We start from the raw sequence: 16,363 nt of genomic DNA, 5'->3' as shown, positions 1-16,363 counted from the left end.
AGGTTGGAGGGGTGGGGGTCGGGGAGGGACCGGAACGCCTCCTCCCGGCCCCGCCCCGCCTCCGGCCCGCCGGGCCAGGAAGCGCGGAAGGAACCGCCGGGGGCCATGGACGGGGCCGTGATGGAAGGGCCGCTCTTCTTACAGAGTCACCGTTTCGGTACCAAGGTACTCTGGGCAGGGGTTGCCGAACCCCATCAGAGCTACGGGTGGGCGGTAGAGCCCAGAAGGAGGGAGGGGGCGGGCAGCGGGTTGGAGCGCGTCGCCCGGGGCTGGAGCGCCCCGTGACGTTCCCGCCGAGCTCGTTTGCTCACACTCCGGAGAAGCGTCTGCCGGCCTCCGGGTGCTCCCTTTCTGGTCCAGGGAAGCTGAGCGGCATCCGCCTTGGGAAACTTCGCCCAATGTTGGGAGGCCTCAACCTGAAATCGGCCCGCGCCGGTCTCTCCTTCCCCGTCGGGGCCCGGGCCGCCGGTGGTTGCCCGCTCCCTCCCGAGTCTCTTCGCTCTCTCTCCCCAGCGGTGGAGGAAGACCTGGGCGGTGCTCTACCCGGCCAGCCCCCACGGCGTCGCGCGGCTGGAGTTCTTTGACCACAAGGGGTCGAGCCCCGGAGGGGGTCGAGGGGGCTCGCGCCGCCTGGATTGTAAGGTGATCCGCCTGGCGGAGTGCGTGAGCGTGGCCCCCGTGTCGGTGGAGAGTCCCCCGGAGCCTGGCGCCGCAGCCTTCCGCCTGGACACCGCCCAGCGCTCCCACCTGCTGGCGGCCGACGCGCCGTCCAGCGCCGCCTGGGTGCAGACGCTGTGCAGAAACGCCTTTCCGGTGAGGGGGCCCGGGACTGCAGGCGAGGGGCTGGGGCGTGCCGCACTGGGCCCAAGAAGAGATGTGTGGGGTGGGAGCTGTTACAGCAGCAGAGGAACTGGGATGGCTCAGACCCCGGGAACAGCGTTGAGGGAATGACAGTCTCCTCCATACTCTCTCTCTTTACACCAGAAAGGCAGCTGGGCTCTGGCGCCCGCCGAGAACCCACCCAATCTTTCCGCCCTGGAGATGCTGGAGAACTCGCTGTATAGCCCCACGTGGGAAGGTAGATGCCCGAGAAGCCCCAGCAGGGAGGGGGGTAGGGAACGGTGTCCTCGGGAAGGCGGTGATAGCTACAAGGGGAAGTAGGAAGTTCCTGAGCACTGGCTTTCAAGCGTGTGCTCGGACAACCTGCTCCCTTTCCCCACCCCAGACCAGGCTAGGTGCCAGTCTGATAGTGTATTCCTTCCAGGATCCCAGTTCTGGGTGACCGTGCAGAGGACTGAAGCCGCCGAGCGCTGTGGCTTGCATGGCTCCTTTGTGCTGAGAGTGGAGGCTGAGAGGCTGACTCTCCTGACTGTGGGGGCCCAGAGTCAGATACTGGAGCCGCTCCTTTCCTGGCCCTACACTCTGTTGCGACGCTATGGCCGTGACAAGGTGCGGTGTTGTCAGGGAGGGCAGGCTCCCTTGGTTGGGCAGCTGTGGGATGGGTTGGGCAGGACAGGAAGGTAGGAAGATCTGCCCGCTGGATAACCCTTTCTTGCCAGCCCATGACCCCAACCTCCCTCCCCAGGTGGTCTTGTCTTTGTAGATCCCCCTAACTGGTTGAGGCCCCGTGACTCACCTCTGGTGGCTCCTGGTAAATGTGTTTCCCTCCACACCCTCTTTAGGTCATGTTCTCTTTTGAGGCTGGCCGCCGCTGCCCCTCCGGCCCTGGAACCTTCACCTTCCAGACAGCACAGGGAAATGACATCTTTCAGGCGGTTGAGACTGCTATCCACCGGCAGAAGGCCCAAGGAAAGGTTGGCCAGGGGCAGGGTGTTCTCAGAACTGATTCCCATGAAGAAGTGGCAGAGGGGAAGGTGGCTTCCCACCCTGGCCCCCAGGAGCTCCCAGGCAGCCCTCCAGTGCTGTATGCTGAACCCTTAGACTCCCTGCGTGTTCCTCCGGGCCCTTCCCAGGATTCCCTGTACTCAGACCCCCTGGACAGCACTGCTGCTCAGGCAGAGGACGGGGTACAGTTAAAGAAACCGCTCTATTGGGACTTGTATGAGCATGTGCAGCAGCAGTTGCTGAAAGCCAAGCTAACAGACCCCAAAGAAGACCCCATCTATGATGAACCTGAGGGTCTGGCCTCGGCTGCTCTCAGGGGCCTTTATGATCTGCCTCAGGAGCCCAAGGATGCATGGTGGCGCCAGGCTCGGGTGAAGGAGGAAGGCTACGAGCTCCCCTACAACCCTGCCACTGATGACTATGCTGTGCCACCCCCTCGGAGCACAAAGCCCTTCCCAGCCCCCAAGCCCCAGGGCCCGGCCTTCTCTGAATCTGGTGCTGCAGCTGGCAATGGCAGCAAAGATAGCTCAGACACTGCCCTGTACAGCCAGGTCCAGAAGAGTGGGGCCTCAGGGAGCTGAGACTCTGGGCTCTCTAGAGCAGCGACTGACAGGACTGGGGTCAAGTCCGAGGGCTCCACATGAGACGTAGGGGCAAGACTGGGGTTGCTGATTGGAGGACCATGGGGAGGTGGCACTGGGGGACAAAGAAACCTATTAGAACCAGCAGTAACCGGAAGGGCCTGCGTGAGACCAGGAAACAAGGGGAGTCAAGGGAAGGATGATCTGTCCAAGAAGTTACGGAAGTGGAACAGTTGGCAGAGGCTCAGTGATGAGATCTGGGGGAGGCCAGCACCCCTAAGTCATCCCCGCCAAAGGAAGGGATAGCTGCTGGACCAGCCTATGGAAAGAGGTGTTTGGTCAGAAAAGGTGCAGTTTAAAGGGCCTGAATAGAGGCTATAGGGAGACACTGGGCTGTGACTGGATCCTTCCCCCTGCACTGTTCTTTGCCAGATACGTATTTTTTAAAAAGTTTTATTCTCATTAAAGTCAGTTTGGGCTTAAGAGGTCTACGTGTGTGAATAGTCACAGAGGGAACAGAGTGGCAGGATATGCTGAGTGGCTGTGGAGGGGATCAGGAGGAGAACCAGGAATGCGTTGGGGGCCATTGAAGAAAGAAAGGGCCCCTTGGGAGGGGAGCCAAGCAGTGTGATCTGTCAGAGCGTGGGTGGTCCAGTCAGGCCCACCCTGTCTCTGCGACCCTGGGTGTAACATCCGTAACCCTCAGTTTCCCCCACTGCCCCTCTGTAAAATGGGAACATTTAATTACTGGTTTTACCTCACAGGGTTGTTTGTATGAGAGGAATTAAATTTCTCGAGTACTTAATGCAATTTGAAGTGCAGAGTATGCTTTTTATAAATAAGTGATAGTTATTCTGTGGATGGAGAAGCGCTACTGGGCAGGTGTGAGCAGAGGGGGCTTGGAAGGGGAGAGGTCTTTTTCACACCATCCTCTCCCCTGTTCTCAGCTATAGGATGTCCCCCACTCCCCTCAGCACCTGACCACACACACAGACTTGGCCTGTAGGGACCGAAGACTAGCGCCTTTTGTTTGGAGGCTGAAGGGAACTGCAGCGTGGTGGGTATACTGGGAGGGGCATGGACTTTGGAATGAAGCTTTGCTTTCAGTCTTACTTTTTCATGAGCTCTGAAAACGTTATCCTTGTCTCCTGAGCTCCAGCTTCCTAAAGGTGACCTGATTTTATCCACCTGCTCACACAGAATACAAGGAGAAATTCGGGCCGGGGACGCTCCTAACAATGGTGGAGGCTTACAGGGTATTTAATCTTCATTTGTTGTTAATGGTATCAAATGATCCAAAAGAAAATGAATCCTTGCTTGGAGAAAGAAAAAGCTCATGGTGGGGGGGAGCTTCCTGGTCTGAGGAGCGGGGTGGCGGCAGCACTGAGGACAGAGGAGAGGAACGCTCTGTTTCCCAGTCACCTGGAGCTCACAGGCCCAGGTGGGTAAGAAGCCACAGAAAGCCATTATGTGAGCCTTGGCATGGATATGGTTGAGCAGAGCAGCTGGGCTCTATTGCTGGTGGCTTAGGGCCCTGAGGGACACTCCTCCTCCTCCATTTCCTCCTCCTCCTCCGTGGAAGGCGGGAAGAAGACTCCTGAGGAAGCTTTGCTGGCTGCTGGCATCTTGGGGGCTCTGCCAGGGGCTGGAGTCATAGGCAGGGGGGCGACTCTGGCTCGAACTCGATTTATCTGCAACTGCCCAGCCTGCAGAGAAAGCAAGCAGAGCTTTGTCTGCGGACCAGACAGAGTTTCTGACCTCCCGTCCCCCTCCCTGCCGGACCTCCTTTCCTAACTCCTTCATGTGTCCCATCCCCAGAGTGACAGCTTAAAGGCCCAGGGCAGTGGAGTCCCCTGGGCTCCAGCCTCTCCAGTGCCTGTCTCCGGGCTGAGTGTCCCCCTCTCTTTGCTTGCCCACCAGCTAACTTGTGGTAAGCTCTGTTCCCATTGCTAAATCGACTGCAGTTTGGAGACATTTTTCTCTTGTAACTTCAGCTAAGACAAAGCGGGAGTTTTTCTATAGGCTCTGTTACTGAGAAACAAGGAAAAGATTAATAAGGGTGCAGAAGGAAGCCCAAACATTTTAGAACACGGATTTCAGGAAAATAAATTCCTCCTTCCATTTCTCTCTCTTCATCTTGTCAGTAGAGCCCTATCTCCAAGCTACGAACCTTGGGCAGCTTCTCTTTCCTCATCGATAAAATGATCATAACACTTACCTTGCAGGGATGCTGTGAGGATTAAATGAGAAAAATACATGTGAGGGCACATGCCATAAAACCTGGCAAATGACTGGGCTCAGCAAATGCTAATTTCCTTTTCCTCAGGCATTTCTTTCCCCACCTTCCCTACACTCTTCTTTCAGCAGAGACCTGTGGTTTTAGTTCCAGTGCAGCCAGTTTGCTTAGTGGAACAATGGATGGTCTGTTGAATGACTAATGAGATATCATAAACACTGCAATTAAGACACCTAAACATTACCATATGTAAATATCCGAGCAAGAGGAAGCCCCTTTACCAGGTGGGGGTGTAAATTTCTTTGCCTAGGTTAGAGCGCTGCTCTTTCCTCCTCCCTGCAGGCCTCGTTCTTCTCCCCTCTGCAGGAGGAGATCCAGGGAGATGCTCCCTGGGATGGGGAGGGAGGGTTTGGAGACAGGGGAGGAGGACTCTCTGGGATTCTGGGCATAAAGAGGGGAGAGGGAAGTACCTTTCTCAGGCCCCGGCTCTCCCAGCTTGGGTGGAGCTGGCCCTGAGGCTTGGCAAACGTGCTGCTCAGGTGTGGGTAGAGGTGGCTCCAAACCTGCAAGGGGTTGTAGGTGGGTTCTAGCTCCAGGTCGTCCAGCACGCTCTGAGGAAGAGAGAGGAGGAGCCTCACAGAAAACAAGATGCCCGGCGGAGACCCCTGAGTGTGGGAAGCCAGGGGAGATGTGATGACCCAGGGCTTCACTGAAGGTTATAAAATAGATGCGTGTCCTGCTGGGTGTTCTGGCCCCCAGGTCTGAGTGCTTGTGCGGTAAGTGTCAGGCAGGGTACAAGAAACAGGAGCAACTCCAGGTGGTTAGGCGCACTGAACACTCTGGCCCCAGGAACTGTGTCACGGGACCCTACGAGGGACCAGTGTGCAAGGCTGTGAGGGTGGGTGTGCCGGTGCTCACATCTGCAGAGCAAGTACACGGAGTCCTCGGCCTGCGAGGTGAGCGTAACTGGAGGACACGCGAGCACAGCGTTCCTGAGCCGTCAGGTTTTCCGGCCACAACATCCTGTGCCAGGAACAACTGGCCCTGAAGTGAGACGCCGAGTGAGCCATAGCTACTCGTGCCCACCTCTCTCTGCATCCCTGCGGCCGCCAAGCCAACAGCACAATCCCAGGCTCTGTCCTCTCTGCCCGTAAGCCAGCAGCCCAGAAGCGACGACCTGGTTCCAGTTCTTCCTGCCCAGAGCACCCCCCAGCCCATCCTCAGCCTGGGGAGTCTGGCAGAGGAAATCCAGAATCCAGATCCAATATGAAAGAGGAGGAGGAGAAAATGGCCTTCAGAGCTGTTCCCTCCTTTACATCGGAGTCTCATTTTAAAGCCCTTCCTATTCTTGGCAGCTGCACTGGCTGCCTTTTCCTCTTTACAAAACAGAAATAGATGCACACAAACAAAGGCACGCACACACGTGTACACGTATTGCAGAGAAAGACCCGTGAGAACACACTTGCCTCCCTCCATCTGGCCTCAGTTCCTACCCTTGCTTTCTTCTCTGCCCCTCTTCCCCTGGGGAACCACTTTTCTCTCTGCTCCCCTGTGCTTTCCCTCACTGGCTCACTCCTCTCCCTCATCTGTTTCTCAAACTCCTGTCTCTTCTCTCCCCCTCTAAGCCATGAGATCTGGGCCCACTTGCCTCCACAGTCCTGAGGCTGTCAGCGGGCAGGTCCTCAGGCAGCAAGGGGAAAGGGCTGGGCAGCAGCAGCTCCCGGGTGGCCACCGCCCTCACCAGCAGAGTGGCAGAGCAGGATGGCAGGATCACGTAGAAGGTGCTGGCGGCCTCCCTCAGGCTGTGGCCTCGGCTCGGGGGCTCCCCTTTGGCCAACAGCAGCCACTCTCTTTTCTGAAACAGACGTACGTAAACTCAGGTTCATCTTTGGTCTTTGGCACGTGTGAAGATCAGCCCCAGTCAAGGCTCCCAGAGTCCCTCTAGGGGCGGTGGGAAGGGCTGGCCCATTTCCCCCTGGCCCGGGTTGGGGGGGGGACTTTGTCTCTGAATCATCAGTGCCCCGAGGTCCAGCTCTTAACTCCCAGGGATATACACAAAAGGGTTAACAATGCAGGGATGAAATGAAGCAGGTGTTCACTCCAGAGGGCACTAAGGCATTACTCAATGGTAAATACAGAGTTTTAAGAACTGTAATTCTTAAAAGCAGAGTCTTGTAACAGAGAATTTTGTGGAGTGTTGTGAAAATTCAGGTCTTATTTTGCTGGTGATGAAGGCCGGTTGTGTTGCACAGCTGGGGTTAGAGTGGGCTGACTGCTGAATGTCCCTGGAATGCCCAGAGAGGGCTTATGAAGAAGGTGGTCAAAGTCACCTGTGAAGACAGGAGGAGACAGAAGGGAGAGGAAAGCTTTGGTACAACAGGGAGGTGGATACGGACAGGGCCCTTGAGATCAACTCAGCCAGTCACAGGATGAAGGAAAAAAGGGGTTAGAATTCGGGGCGGGGGGTAGCGACTCTGGGTGAAGGGTGCTGCAGAACAGAGGGGTGACACTTTGCACCCCTTTTAAGCCAGGCATAGAAATGAGGCAATTTTCTGTGGTAGTTTTTCAAGGAACATCTCAAAACTCCAGGAGCTATCGGGTCAGAACTGTTACAATGATCTTTAAATTGTGACCTTTTGCTTGAGGTGGTCATCAGTTACAGCTGGTACGTAACAGCGTCTTTGCTACATAAGGTGAAAGAAAGCACACTCGCTCTGCCCACTCTGACTTACGTGAAAAGTTGGAAGAAATAACACAGGAGGAAAGGCAAAAAGGAGAAAGAAATCTTCAGGGGATAGAGTAAGTATCAGTGTCTTGCGGAAGACAAGTGGAAAGCGACACAGTGAAGCAGAAAAAACCTGCTGTGGCATCAGAATTATACCCCAGAGCGCATGTGCTGGGGTGGTGGTGGTGGGGAAGAGTCTGGATACTTTAATTAGAGCAGTGTCATCATTCTGGGCTGCACAGAACTCTGAGAAGGTCTGGTAAGCCAGGCAGGGGGTAGATACTTTCAGAAATTCATGCTTTCTTAACATTGTGGCTTATATTTGGAGATTCGCTGATTTCCGAAGAACAGATCCAAAACGTATGAGAGAGCTACCTGATGCTTCTCAAACACATCAAACTGGAAATAAATGATAGAGAAGTCTTGGGGTATGTGTGCGTGGGGAGAATTTGCCCCTGCTCTAAGGACGTGGCCTCTTTAAGCCTCTGGAAGAGGTATTAGGAAGTTGCAGCTCCCTCCATTTCAGTTGGCACAGGTAACTTCTGATGTGGCACAGGCTTTGGATTTTTATTATTATTTTAATCTTCTACTTTTATCCTGGTTCATGCATTTGTTTGTAAATTGTTTATTTATTAAAAATTGATTGAATGCCTATTATGTCCCAAACACTAGGCATGAATGTAAAGAAATTCATTAGACATGTTCCTTGCCCTCTTAGAGCTTATACTATATAATAAGCAGAAGGCTTGTAAACTAATGTTTGTCCAAGACTTAGGATGACCAGTGGTTCCAATTTGCCCACTTTTAGCACTGAAAGTCCTGCATCCCCCAAAACCCCTCAGTCCTGGGCGAACGGGGGCGGTTGGTCACTTTCCTAAGACAAAGTAGAGAACAGAGGATCTTGCCACTGTGGCAACTCCCTGGGGGCTGAGACTATGGCAATGTGACATTTCCTGTACTTCAGAGTTTTGGGACAAATTCACAACTGCTACATCCTGGGATTACTAAGAAACTCTGAATGTGACACACAGAAAAATTATGATTCCCTGGAGTTTGAGTCTATTGATTTTGAGAAAATAGCTAAGATTCTGTTAGAGAACAGGTACGCAGAAAGGGGTGTGGTCTCTCAAAGGTAACTCCTGATGTGGGACCTGTCAGAGGGCTAGGATGAGACTGAGTTGAAAGGCTTTTACAGAATGCTTTAAAACTTCTGGGCTGATTTACAGGGAGGTTGGCAGAAGGCTCTGGAAGGAAGAGAGGAAAATGTACTCAATGGAAATGGGTAAATGACAAAGCAGGTATCTGAGGCTGAGAAAAGGCAGTGGCATGGGGATGTCTCAGAAGACTAACCTTTGGGGTCCTCAAATTGAACAGTGTTTAATGACTGGAGATGACAGCTAAGTACTTTAGAATATGCTTCTGCTAATTCTAAAGAAAGGAGCATGAGTTGGATGCTGAATTCAGCAGAAGGCAGGTGGAAAGGTGTCTATACTTACATTGTGGCTAGTGACTTTGGTACAGAAGGTGCCAGGGAGGTTAGATTTTAGAAGGCAGGGGTTGACTCTTACTAGAACAGGTGTGACAGGGACAGAATTGAATGGCATACCATACTTCAAGCTCAGTCTGACTAAAGTCATCCTCCCCTACCCCTGCCCTTACTTCTAATTTTTAAGGCTTTACCACTTACCACTTTAACACTGCTGGTTGACTGGCCACTGCTCCCTCTCTCCCCTACATTTCTCCCTTTTTTCTACCCTTTTCTCAGTCTTTCAGTGGTTGGCCTGGGGTGATATGTGATGTAAGCTTAAATAATGAGACATCAGTGGAAGTTGCTGGGTGGGGCTTCTGGAAAAGCTTTGTAATATGCTAGCTTGGCTCTGCTCCCTACCATTTCTCCCTAGTTCAAGACTTGGTCTTAAGGTGCTGCAGCCACCTTGTGACCATGTGGCTGCAGGCGTAAGAATGAAATACACTTGCTATGGATGCTGCAGTGGGAAAATACAAAGAGCCTGGGTCCTGGGGCGGATCAGTGATCAACTGCACCAGCCCCAGAACTGTCTGTCCCCACAGTCTTTGCTACATGAGGAACATAAACTCTTAATTACTCAATGTACGGTTGGGATGGCTTTCTGTTAGCTGCAGCCAAATGAATCCTTTACAGATTTCAAAAAGAAGGAAGAGGATGTGGTAACTCACTTCCGGGTATATGGGGAAACAGGAGTAGAAAGGACAACTTTAATGATGTTGCTGTAGGCCTTGCCAGAAAGGCAAGTGGGAATTTATTACAGCAGGTAGAAGCTCTAATCTCACCAAACCAGCACTCCTTTGGGTTGTCATCAGTATGATGGCTTGGGACCAAATCAGCCACTAAAGAAGCTCTGACCGGCTCCTATTGGGAGGGCTCCTGAGGGGACCACTCAGAGCAGGGAAGAGCAAGAGCTCTCACTTTGCTTCGCTTGTGGGAAGAAACACATTTCATTGCCATAAGCATCTAGGAAGAGAAACCACAGCTAGTTATGGAAAAGCCAAGCGTATCTGAGGGTCTTGGAAACTGGAAGGGCATCAGGAATAAATCAGGTTAACTTGGCACTATTTGCTCATACTCTCACTCCAGAAGGCAGGGCAAGAAAAAGCAGCAGCAATATCCTCTTCTCCACTACTCTCACACCGGCTTCCATGAAGGAGACAAAGGGGAGGTGGTAAAAGAGATTTCAAACTCCAAAACATCAGATTATATTACATTCTTCCCAAGTGAACATGGACGGTCTCCAGAATAGACCATGTGATAGGCCATAAGACAAGCTACAATACATTTAGAAAGATTAAAATCTTCCAAAGTATCTTCTCTGACCATAGTGGAATGAAATTAGAAATCAAGAAGGAAAGGACGTTTGGGAAATTAATAAGTATGTGAAAATTAAATAATAAACTCCTAAATAATCAAGAGATCAAAGAAGACGTCACCAGGAAAATAAGAAAATAATTTGAGATGAGGGTAAGTAAAAACACAACATACCAAAACTTATGAAATACAACTAAAGCAGTGCTCAGAGGGAAATTTATAGCTGATAGTGCCTCTGTTAAAATAAAAAGAAGAAAGATCTCAAATCAGTAAGTTAACCTTCCATCTTAAGAAGCTAGAAAAAGAAGACCAAACTAAACCTAAAGCAAACAGAAGAAAGAAAGAAAAAAAATACTGGATCAGGAGGGAGGGTATAGCTCAGTGGTAGAGTGAGTGCTTAGCATGCACAAGGTCCTGGGTTCAATCCCCAGTACCACCATTAAAAAATAAATACTGGATTAGAAAGAAGTGAAATATACAATAGAAAGATAATAGAGAAAATCAGTGGAACCAAAAGTTGATTCTTTGAAAAGATCAATTAAATCAACAAACTTTTAGCTAGACTGATCAAAGCAAAAAGAGAAAATACCCAAGTTACTAAAATCAAAATAAAAGAGGGGGCATCACTACTCACCTAACAGAAATTAAAAGGATTATAAGGGAATATTATAAACAATTATGTGATAACAAATTAGGTAACTTAGATGAAATGGACATATTCCTAGAAAGGCACAAACTGCTGAGGCTGATTCAAAAGAAAATAGAAAGTCTGGATAATTCTGTGTCAGGGGTCCCCACAACCACTCCCAGGTTCAGTGATTCACTGAGAGGAATAGCAGGACTCAACATATAGTCATACTCGTAAATATGACTAATTACAGCAAAAGGGTACAAGGGAAAATCAGCATAGGAAACAAGGTGCGAGCTTCTAAGAGTCCTCTACCTATGAGTCACACAGAATGTACTTAATTCCTCTAGCATTGAATTGTGACAGCATCTGTAAAATGCTGCCTCCCAGGAGAAGTCATTACAGACTCAGTGCCCAACATTTTGGGAGGGCTGGTCATGTAGGCACCCTGTAACTAGTACATACCAAAATTCTAGACTCCTAGAAGAAAAGCAGTTGTCAGCACATATTTTTGCACAGTTTAGGCACTCATTATTTAGGGAATGGTGGGGAACACTCCCTAAATCCAAATTTCCAGATGCCAGCCAAGGGTCCATCTTGCAAGCAGGAATTTCTAAGGAAAGGAATCTCAGGGTTGCTATATTAACTTTTTTTTGCACAAGTAAAGATATAGAATTAGCAATCAGAAAATTTTCCACCAAAAAAGTCAAGGCCCAGATAGTTTCACTGTAGAATTCTATCAAACCTTTAAAAAAAATAACATTAATCTTTAACAAATTCTTCCCAAAAAATAGAAGATGAAGGAAAACTTTGCAACTCATCTATGAGGCCAGTATTACCCTGATATTAAACCAGACAAAGACATCACAAGAAAAGAAAATTACAGACCAATACCCCTTATGAATATAGATGTAAAAATTCTCAGCAACATACCAGCCAACCAAATCCAGCAATGTATAAAAAGAATTACACACTACAAGTGGGATTTATCCTAGGAATACAAGGTTGGTTTAATATCCAAAAATCGAGCAATGTGATACACTGCATTAATAGAATAAAGGACAAAACTATATAATCATCTCAATAGATGCAGAAAAAGCATTTGATAAAATTCATGGTTAAAAACGTTAAAAAAAACTAGGATTAGAGTGGAACTTCCCGAACCTAACAAAGGCCTCTAAAAAAGCCTACAGGTAGTGGTCAAAGACTGGGTGATTTCTCCCTAAGATTAGGAGCAAGACAAAGATGTCTGCCCCTGTTACTTCTACTCAGTGATGGACTGGAGGTGTACTGAAGACCAAAGGGCCATTTGCCACATTTTTTGGACTGTTAGCCCCACTAGGATTCTGAGTATGACCCTAGAGAGGCACTCATAAAGATACTGAGTGTTTCACCATCCTAGTGCTTGGGGACTAATATTTTAAAAATTTGGTTTAGAAAAATATAACGATGTGACATTTCTTACAGAGCTAGGTGCATACTGATACCGCTTATCAGTTCTGTGAAGGTCAAAATAAATACGGCAATAGGTACATGGGTGGGGAAGGGGCAAAAATGATGAGTAGGGGCAGGCAGGCTGTGATGGAAGCAGGAAAAACTTCATAGTGAAGGTATTTAAGCAGAATCTGGAAAAACTGGAAATTAGTCAGGTGGATAGAGCGAAGGCGAAGAGAACAGCATGAAACAAAGTGTGGAAGTATGAAACAGTTTAACATATTTGGGAAACATTTACTAATTTATTAGTGTGGCTGGAGTGGAGGATGGAAGGGGCGTGGTGAGAGATGCAGCAAGGGAAACAGACAAGGCTAGCTTACAGGAAGCCCGCTGCCCTCCTGCTTTCCTAACCCCTGTCTATATGCCCTGCAGGCTGTACATTCTAACTTCATTCTGATCATTTTTTTAAAGTCTCCTGACCTGCCATCACCCCACTCTCAGCTTGGATTCTTGCTCTTGAATATTTGCCTAATATAACCAAGGACTTTCCATTTCCCCACCCATTTACAGCCCAACCAGGTCATTGCCTGTATACTCAGACTCCTGCTGGACACATCTTGGCTTGAATTCTGTCAGTTCTGTGGCCAATTAGGGCAGACATGGCCTGTAAATCTCTGGAATGTGTGTCCAGAGACTCTGACATTTTAAGTAGGAAATCGAAAGACCTAGGTGGTATTTTCATTTCTTTTTCTAGTTCACACAGACATGACTTTGTAGGAGAAATGAGGATGTGGAAAGTGAGTCACTCGCTACATAACTGAGACCAAGCAGGATGATTTGGTAATTGAAATGATGTTTTCCTGGTGATGAATAAATTCATCTAATACATACTTGGAAAAATTACATAGACATATAATTCCTTACCACATTCCAGAAAGTAGTTATCCAAGTTTAGAAAAATGCAACAACAAAAAAATATAAAATAATTAGGGGGCTTAGGTGATCCAGGCAAAGGAAAAATAAGGGTAGGGCAATAATAGAGCCAAGATTAGACAAGATCATAAAAATGTAAGCCACCCACTTTTCCTGGAAGGGAGTCCCACCGCTTTTCCAGACATAAAGTCTGGAAAAAGCTATCTTGTGGGTCCTTACTGAGCAGTGAATGTATCTCAGAGAGCTCCTGCAGTCAATACGATCATGAATTTCTTATGGCTATAGAGTAGTTAAGAGTTGGGTCCTACAGCCAATCTTCCTGGGTTAAATCCTGGCTCTACCATTACTAGCTGTGTGATCTTGGGAAAGTACTTAACCTCTCTGGGCCTCAACCACCTCATCTGTAAAACAGAGATAATTCCTACCTTATAGGATGGTTATGGAGATAATATAAATTAACGTTCATGAAGTGTTTAGAACCGTTCCAGGCACACAGTAAGCACCATGAAGTGTTAACTTTTAAAATTTAATAATTATTAGATAATGTTTGTTAAATTTGAAATCATTTAATTATTCTTACATAAACGTCTATGAAAATTTGAAGAATGCAGTTAAAATACATGGCTCTCTTGTGATCTGGATTGAACTAAAAGTGAAATTTATAGAAATGGGTAGATACCACATATTTTTCAGGAAAAGACTAGGAAAATGGGATTATCAAGAGCCTTGCCTATCTGATAAAGTGATACTCTTCTGAGGAAAGGGAATTGAAATATAAAATACTTATATAAAACAAAATAATCTGTGAGGAGGACATAAAAATCCAACTTTCAATTTTCAAGTGAAAAACCAGAGAATGGAATGACATTTAAGGCTGCAGTTTCTTAAAGTGCATTTTGAGAGGGCACAAGACATTTAGAGCTGATGAGGTCTGGTGGGGCTGTCGCTTTGAATTTAATTACGGCAGTGTGCACTCTGTTCAGAAGAACTGCTCTGAAAGGAGGGTGGAGGAAGAGATAGCACTGAATGAGCTGAGCTATGCTTATACTTGTAGGGAGATGCAGGAACCTGAAAATGAGAATGTGGTGGAGCCAAGCCAACTAACTGAGGGTGAACCAGAAAATGTACTATAGGCTGTCTGGTCAGATAAAGGATGCAAAGGGGGAATAAATAAATGAACATTTAACGAGCATCTACTTCTACATCTGAGTGGGTTGGAATGGCCAGAGGAAGACTGGTTCTCCTGCCTAGAACAACCAGAAACACTGAATAATATAGACACCATTTGTCTGAATGCAGGGAGAAGGTGCTGAGACGATGAAAAGGAGAGGTAGCTGAGTCTCAGAGAGATGAGAGAGTTAATGAAACCTCTTTTGTCCTGAGGGCATATGTGGATTCTGAGTTGGAGGGAGTCGGGGTGGGAACTGAGAATCTAGGATTTGCACCTGCTAAGGCACTTGCAAGGGGACAGAAAAAACTAGCAAATCTTTTGGTGGAGACTTGGCAGGGCTGGGGTGGGTGCTCAGGCCGATTTCTCACTCAGCACATTTGCCAAATACTGGGGCTGCATCGAGCAGGGGGGCAAAAACACCCAAAGAGAAAGCCTCTGGGAGTGGAGTGTTCTAGCAGACTTGGGACAGAGTGGTTAGAGTTGGGATCGTTCAAGGGAAGGGGACGCTCACAATGCACAGGGCCAGGGGCAACCCAGGGGCAGACTGAGCCTTAGCAGGACTGCAGTCCAGTCTTGGCTCAGCACAGCTCCTGGGTGGAAAAGGGTGATCTGCCAACATTCTATCTGCTTCATGCAGGGCAGGATGAACCCTCTCCAGAGGAAGCCAACACCAACTGGAGCCTCTACAATTCATTTAGGCACAATCAGCATCTTTCATTAAAATATTACCAGGTGCACCAAAAGACAGGACCAACATGTCTGAAAACCAAATGAAGAAAAAGAATAGACACAAGGCCACAGGCGATCCAGGTGTTGAGGTTAGCAGGTAAGTACCTTAAAATAACTATGATTAATTTGTTCAAGAAAATAGATGAAAATATGGAGAATTTCTCCAGAGAATTAGAACCCATAAAAAAGCAACAGATGGAATTTGCAGACCTACTAACCAACCACTATGTCCAAATCACATGCCAGACATACGCTAGGTGCTTTACTCACGCAATAGTACTTAATCATTTTAAAAACCACACGAGGTATATTTTACCGTCTCTATTTCACACGTGAGAGGGACAAGGGTCACTAATACGTGTGTGAAACACATCTCCCTTTTTGCTTTCCCTCCCACTCCACGTCTACTCATGAAACGAGAAGCTTTGTGGTTCTGTTCTTGGATACTTTATACAGGCAGAGAGAGACAGGACCTCAGAGGGAGGGGACTGTGTCAGAGAGGCTCAGTCAGTCTATGAGAGAGAAGAGGACAGAGGTGTCCCTGGAGTGGGGATGTAGAAAGAGTTTTAGTTTCTGTGTGCGTGTGTGTGCGAAAGGCTCTTGGAACATCTCAGGTTAGATATAATTGAGGAGGGGAGAAAGAAAATTTGAGATCTACCATTGTGGGTAAAGACCACTTCCTCTTTGGTGTTCTTTGAAAGCACATATAAGTTAATTTAAAAATTACTTTTTAAAAAATATTTTTTATAGTCATTTTACAATGTTGTGTCAAATTCCAGCATAGAGCACAATTTTTCAGTTATACATGAACATACATGTATTCATTGTCACATTTTTTTCTCTGTGAGCTACCACAAGATCTTGTGTATATTTCCCTGTGCTATGCAGTATAATCTTGTTTATCTATTCTATGTTTTGAAATCCCAGTCTGTCCCTTCCCACCCCCGCCCCCTTGGCAACCACAAGTTTGTATTCTATGTCTATGAGTCTGTTTCTGTTTTATATTTATGTTTTGTTTTGTTTTGTTTTGTTTTAGATTCCACATATGAGTGATCTCATATGGTATTTTTCTTTCTCTTTCTGGCTTACTTCACTTAGAATGACATTCTCCAGGAGCATCCATGTTGCTGCAGACAGCGTTATGTTGTCGGTTTTTACGGCTGAGTAGTATTCCATTGTATAAATATACCACATTTTCTTTATCCAGTCATCTGTCGATGGACATTTAGGCTGTTTCCA

At 47.9% G+C, this 16,363-nt stretch overlaps 2 protein-coding genes across 2 annotated transcripts in view; one reads left to right on the top strand and one right to left on the bottom strand.

Annotated features, from left to right (window-relative positions):
• The first annotated feature begins 9 nt into the window (after window positions 1-9).
• DOK1 (docking protein 1) lies at window positions 10-3,236 on the top strand. The gene is made up of 5 exons (XM_031467352.2): window positions 10-165; window positions 514-813; window positions 985-1,078; window positions 1,265-1,449; window positions 1,683-3,236. Exons 1-5 carry the CDS (start codon window positions 106-108, stop codon window positions 2,424-2,426), a joined length of 1,383 nt encoding a protein of 460 aa, XP_031323212.2. The 5' UTR covers window positions 10-105; the 3' UTR covers window positions 2,427-3,236.
• Window positions 3,237-3,690: 454 nt separating this feature from the next.
• M1AP (meiosis 1 associated protein) overlaps window positions 3,691-16,363 on the bottom strand; it is a 57,641-nt gene continuing 44,968 nt past the window's right edge. The window contains exons 8-11 of the mRNA XM_064494363.1: window positions 6,311-6,517; window positions 5,133-5,273; window positions 4,645-4,656; window positions 3,691-4,132 (exon numbers count right to left, since the gene is read on the bottom strand). Of these exons, the coding sequence (XP_064350433.1) occupies window positions 3,953-4,132; window positions 4,645-4,656; window positions 5,133-5,273; window positions 6,311-6,517 (540 nt within the window). The 3' untranslated portion in view covers window positions 3,691-3,952. The remainder of the gene's footprint in view (window positions 4,133-4,644; window positions 4,657-5,132; window positions 5,274-6,310; window positions 6,518-16,363) is intronic.

This window comes from Camelus dromedarius, chromosome 15 (genome assembly GCF_036321535.1).
Source record: "Camelus dromedarius isolate mCamDro1 chromosome 15, mCamDro1.pat, whole genome shotgun sequence".
In the NCBI taxonomy this organism is placed as follows: domain Eukaryota; kingdom Metazoa; phylum Chordata; class Mammalia; order Artiodactyla; family Camelidae; genus Camelus; species Camelus dromedarius.
Note: the sequence above shows the minus strand (reverse complement) of the source record. Positions and strands in the feature narration are given on the sequence as shown.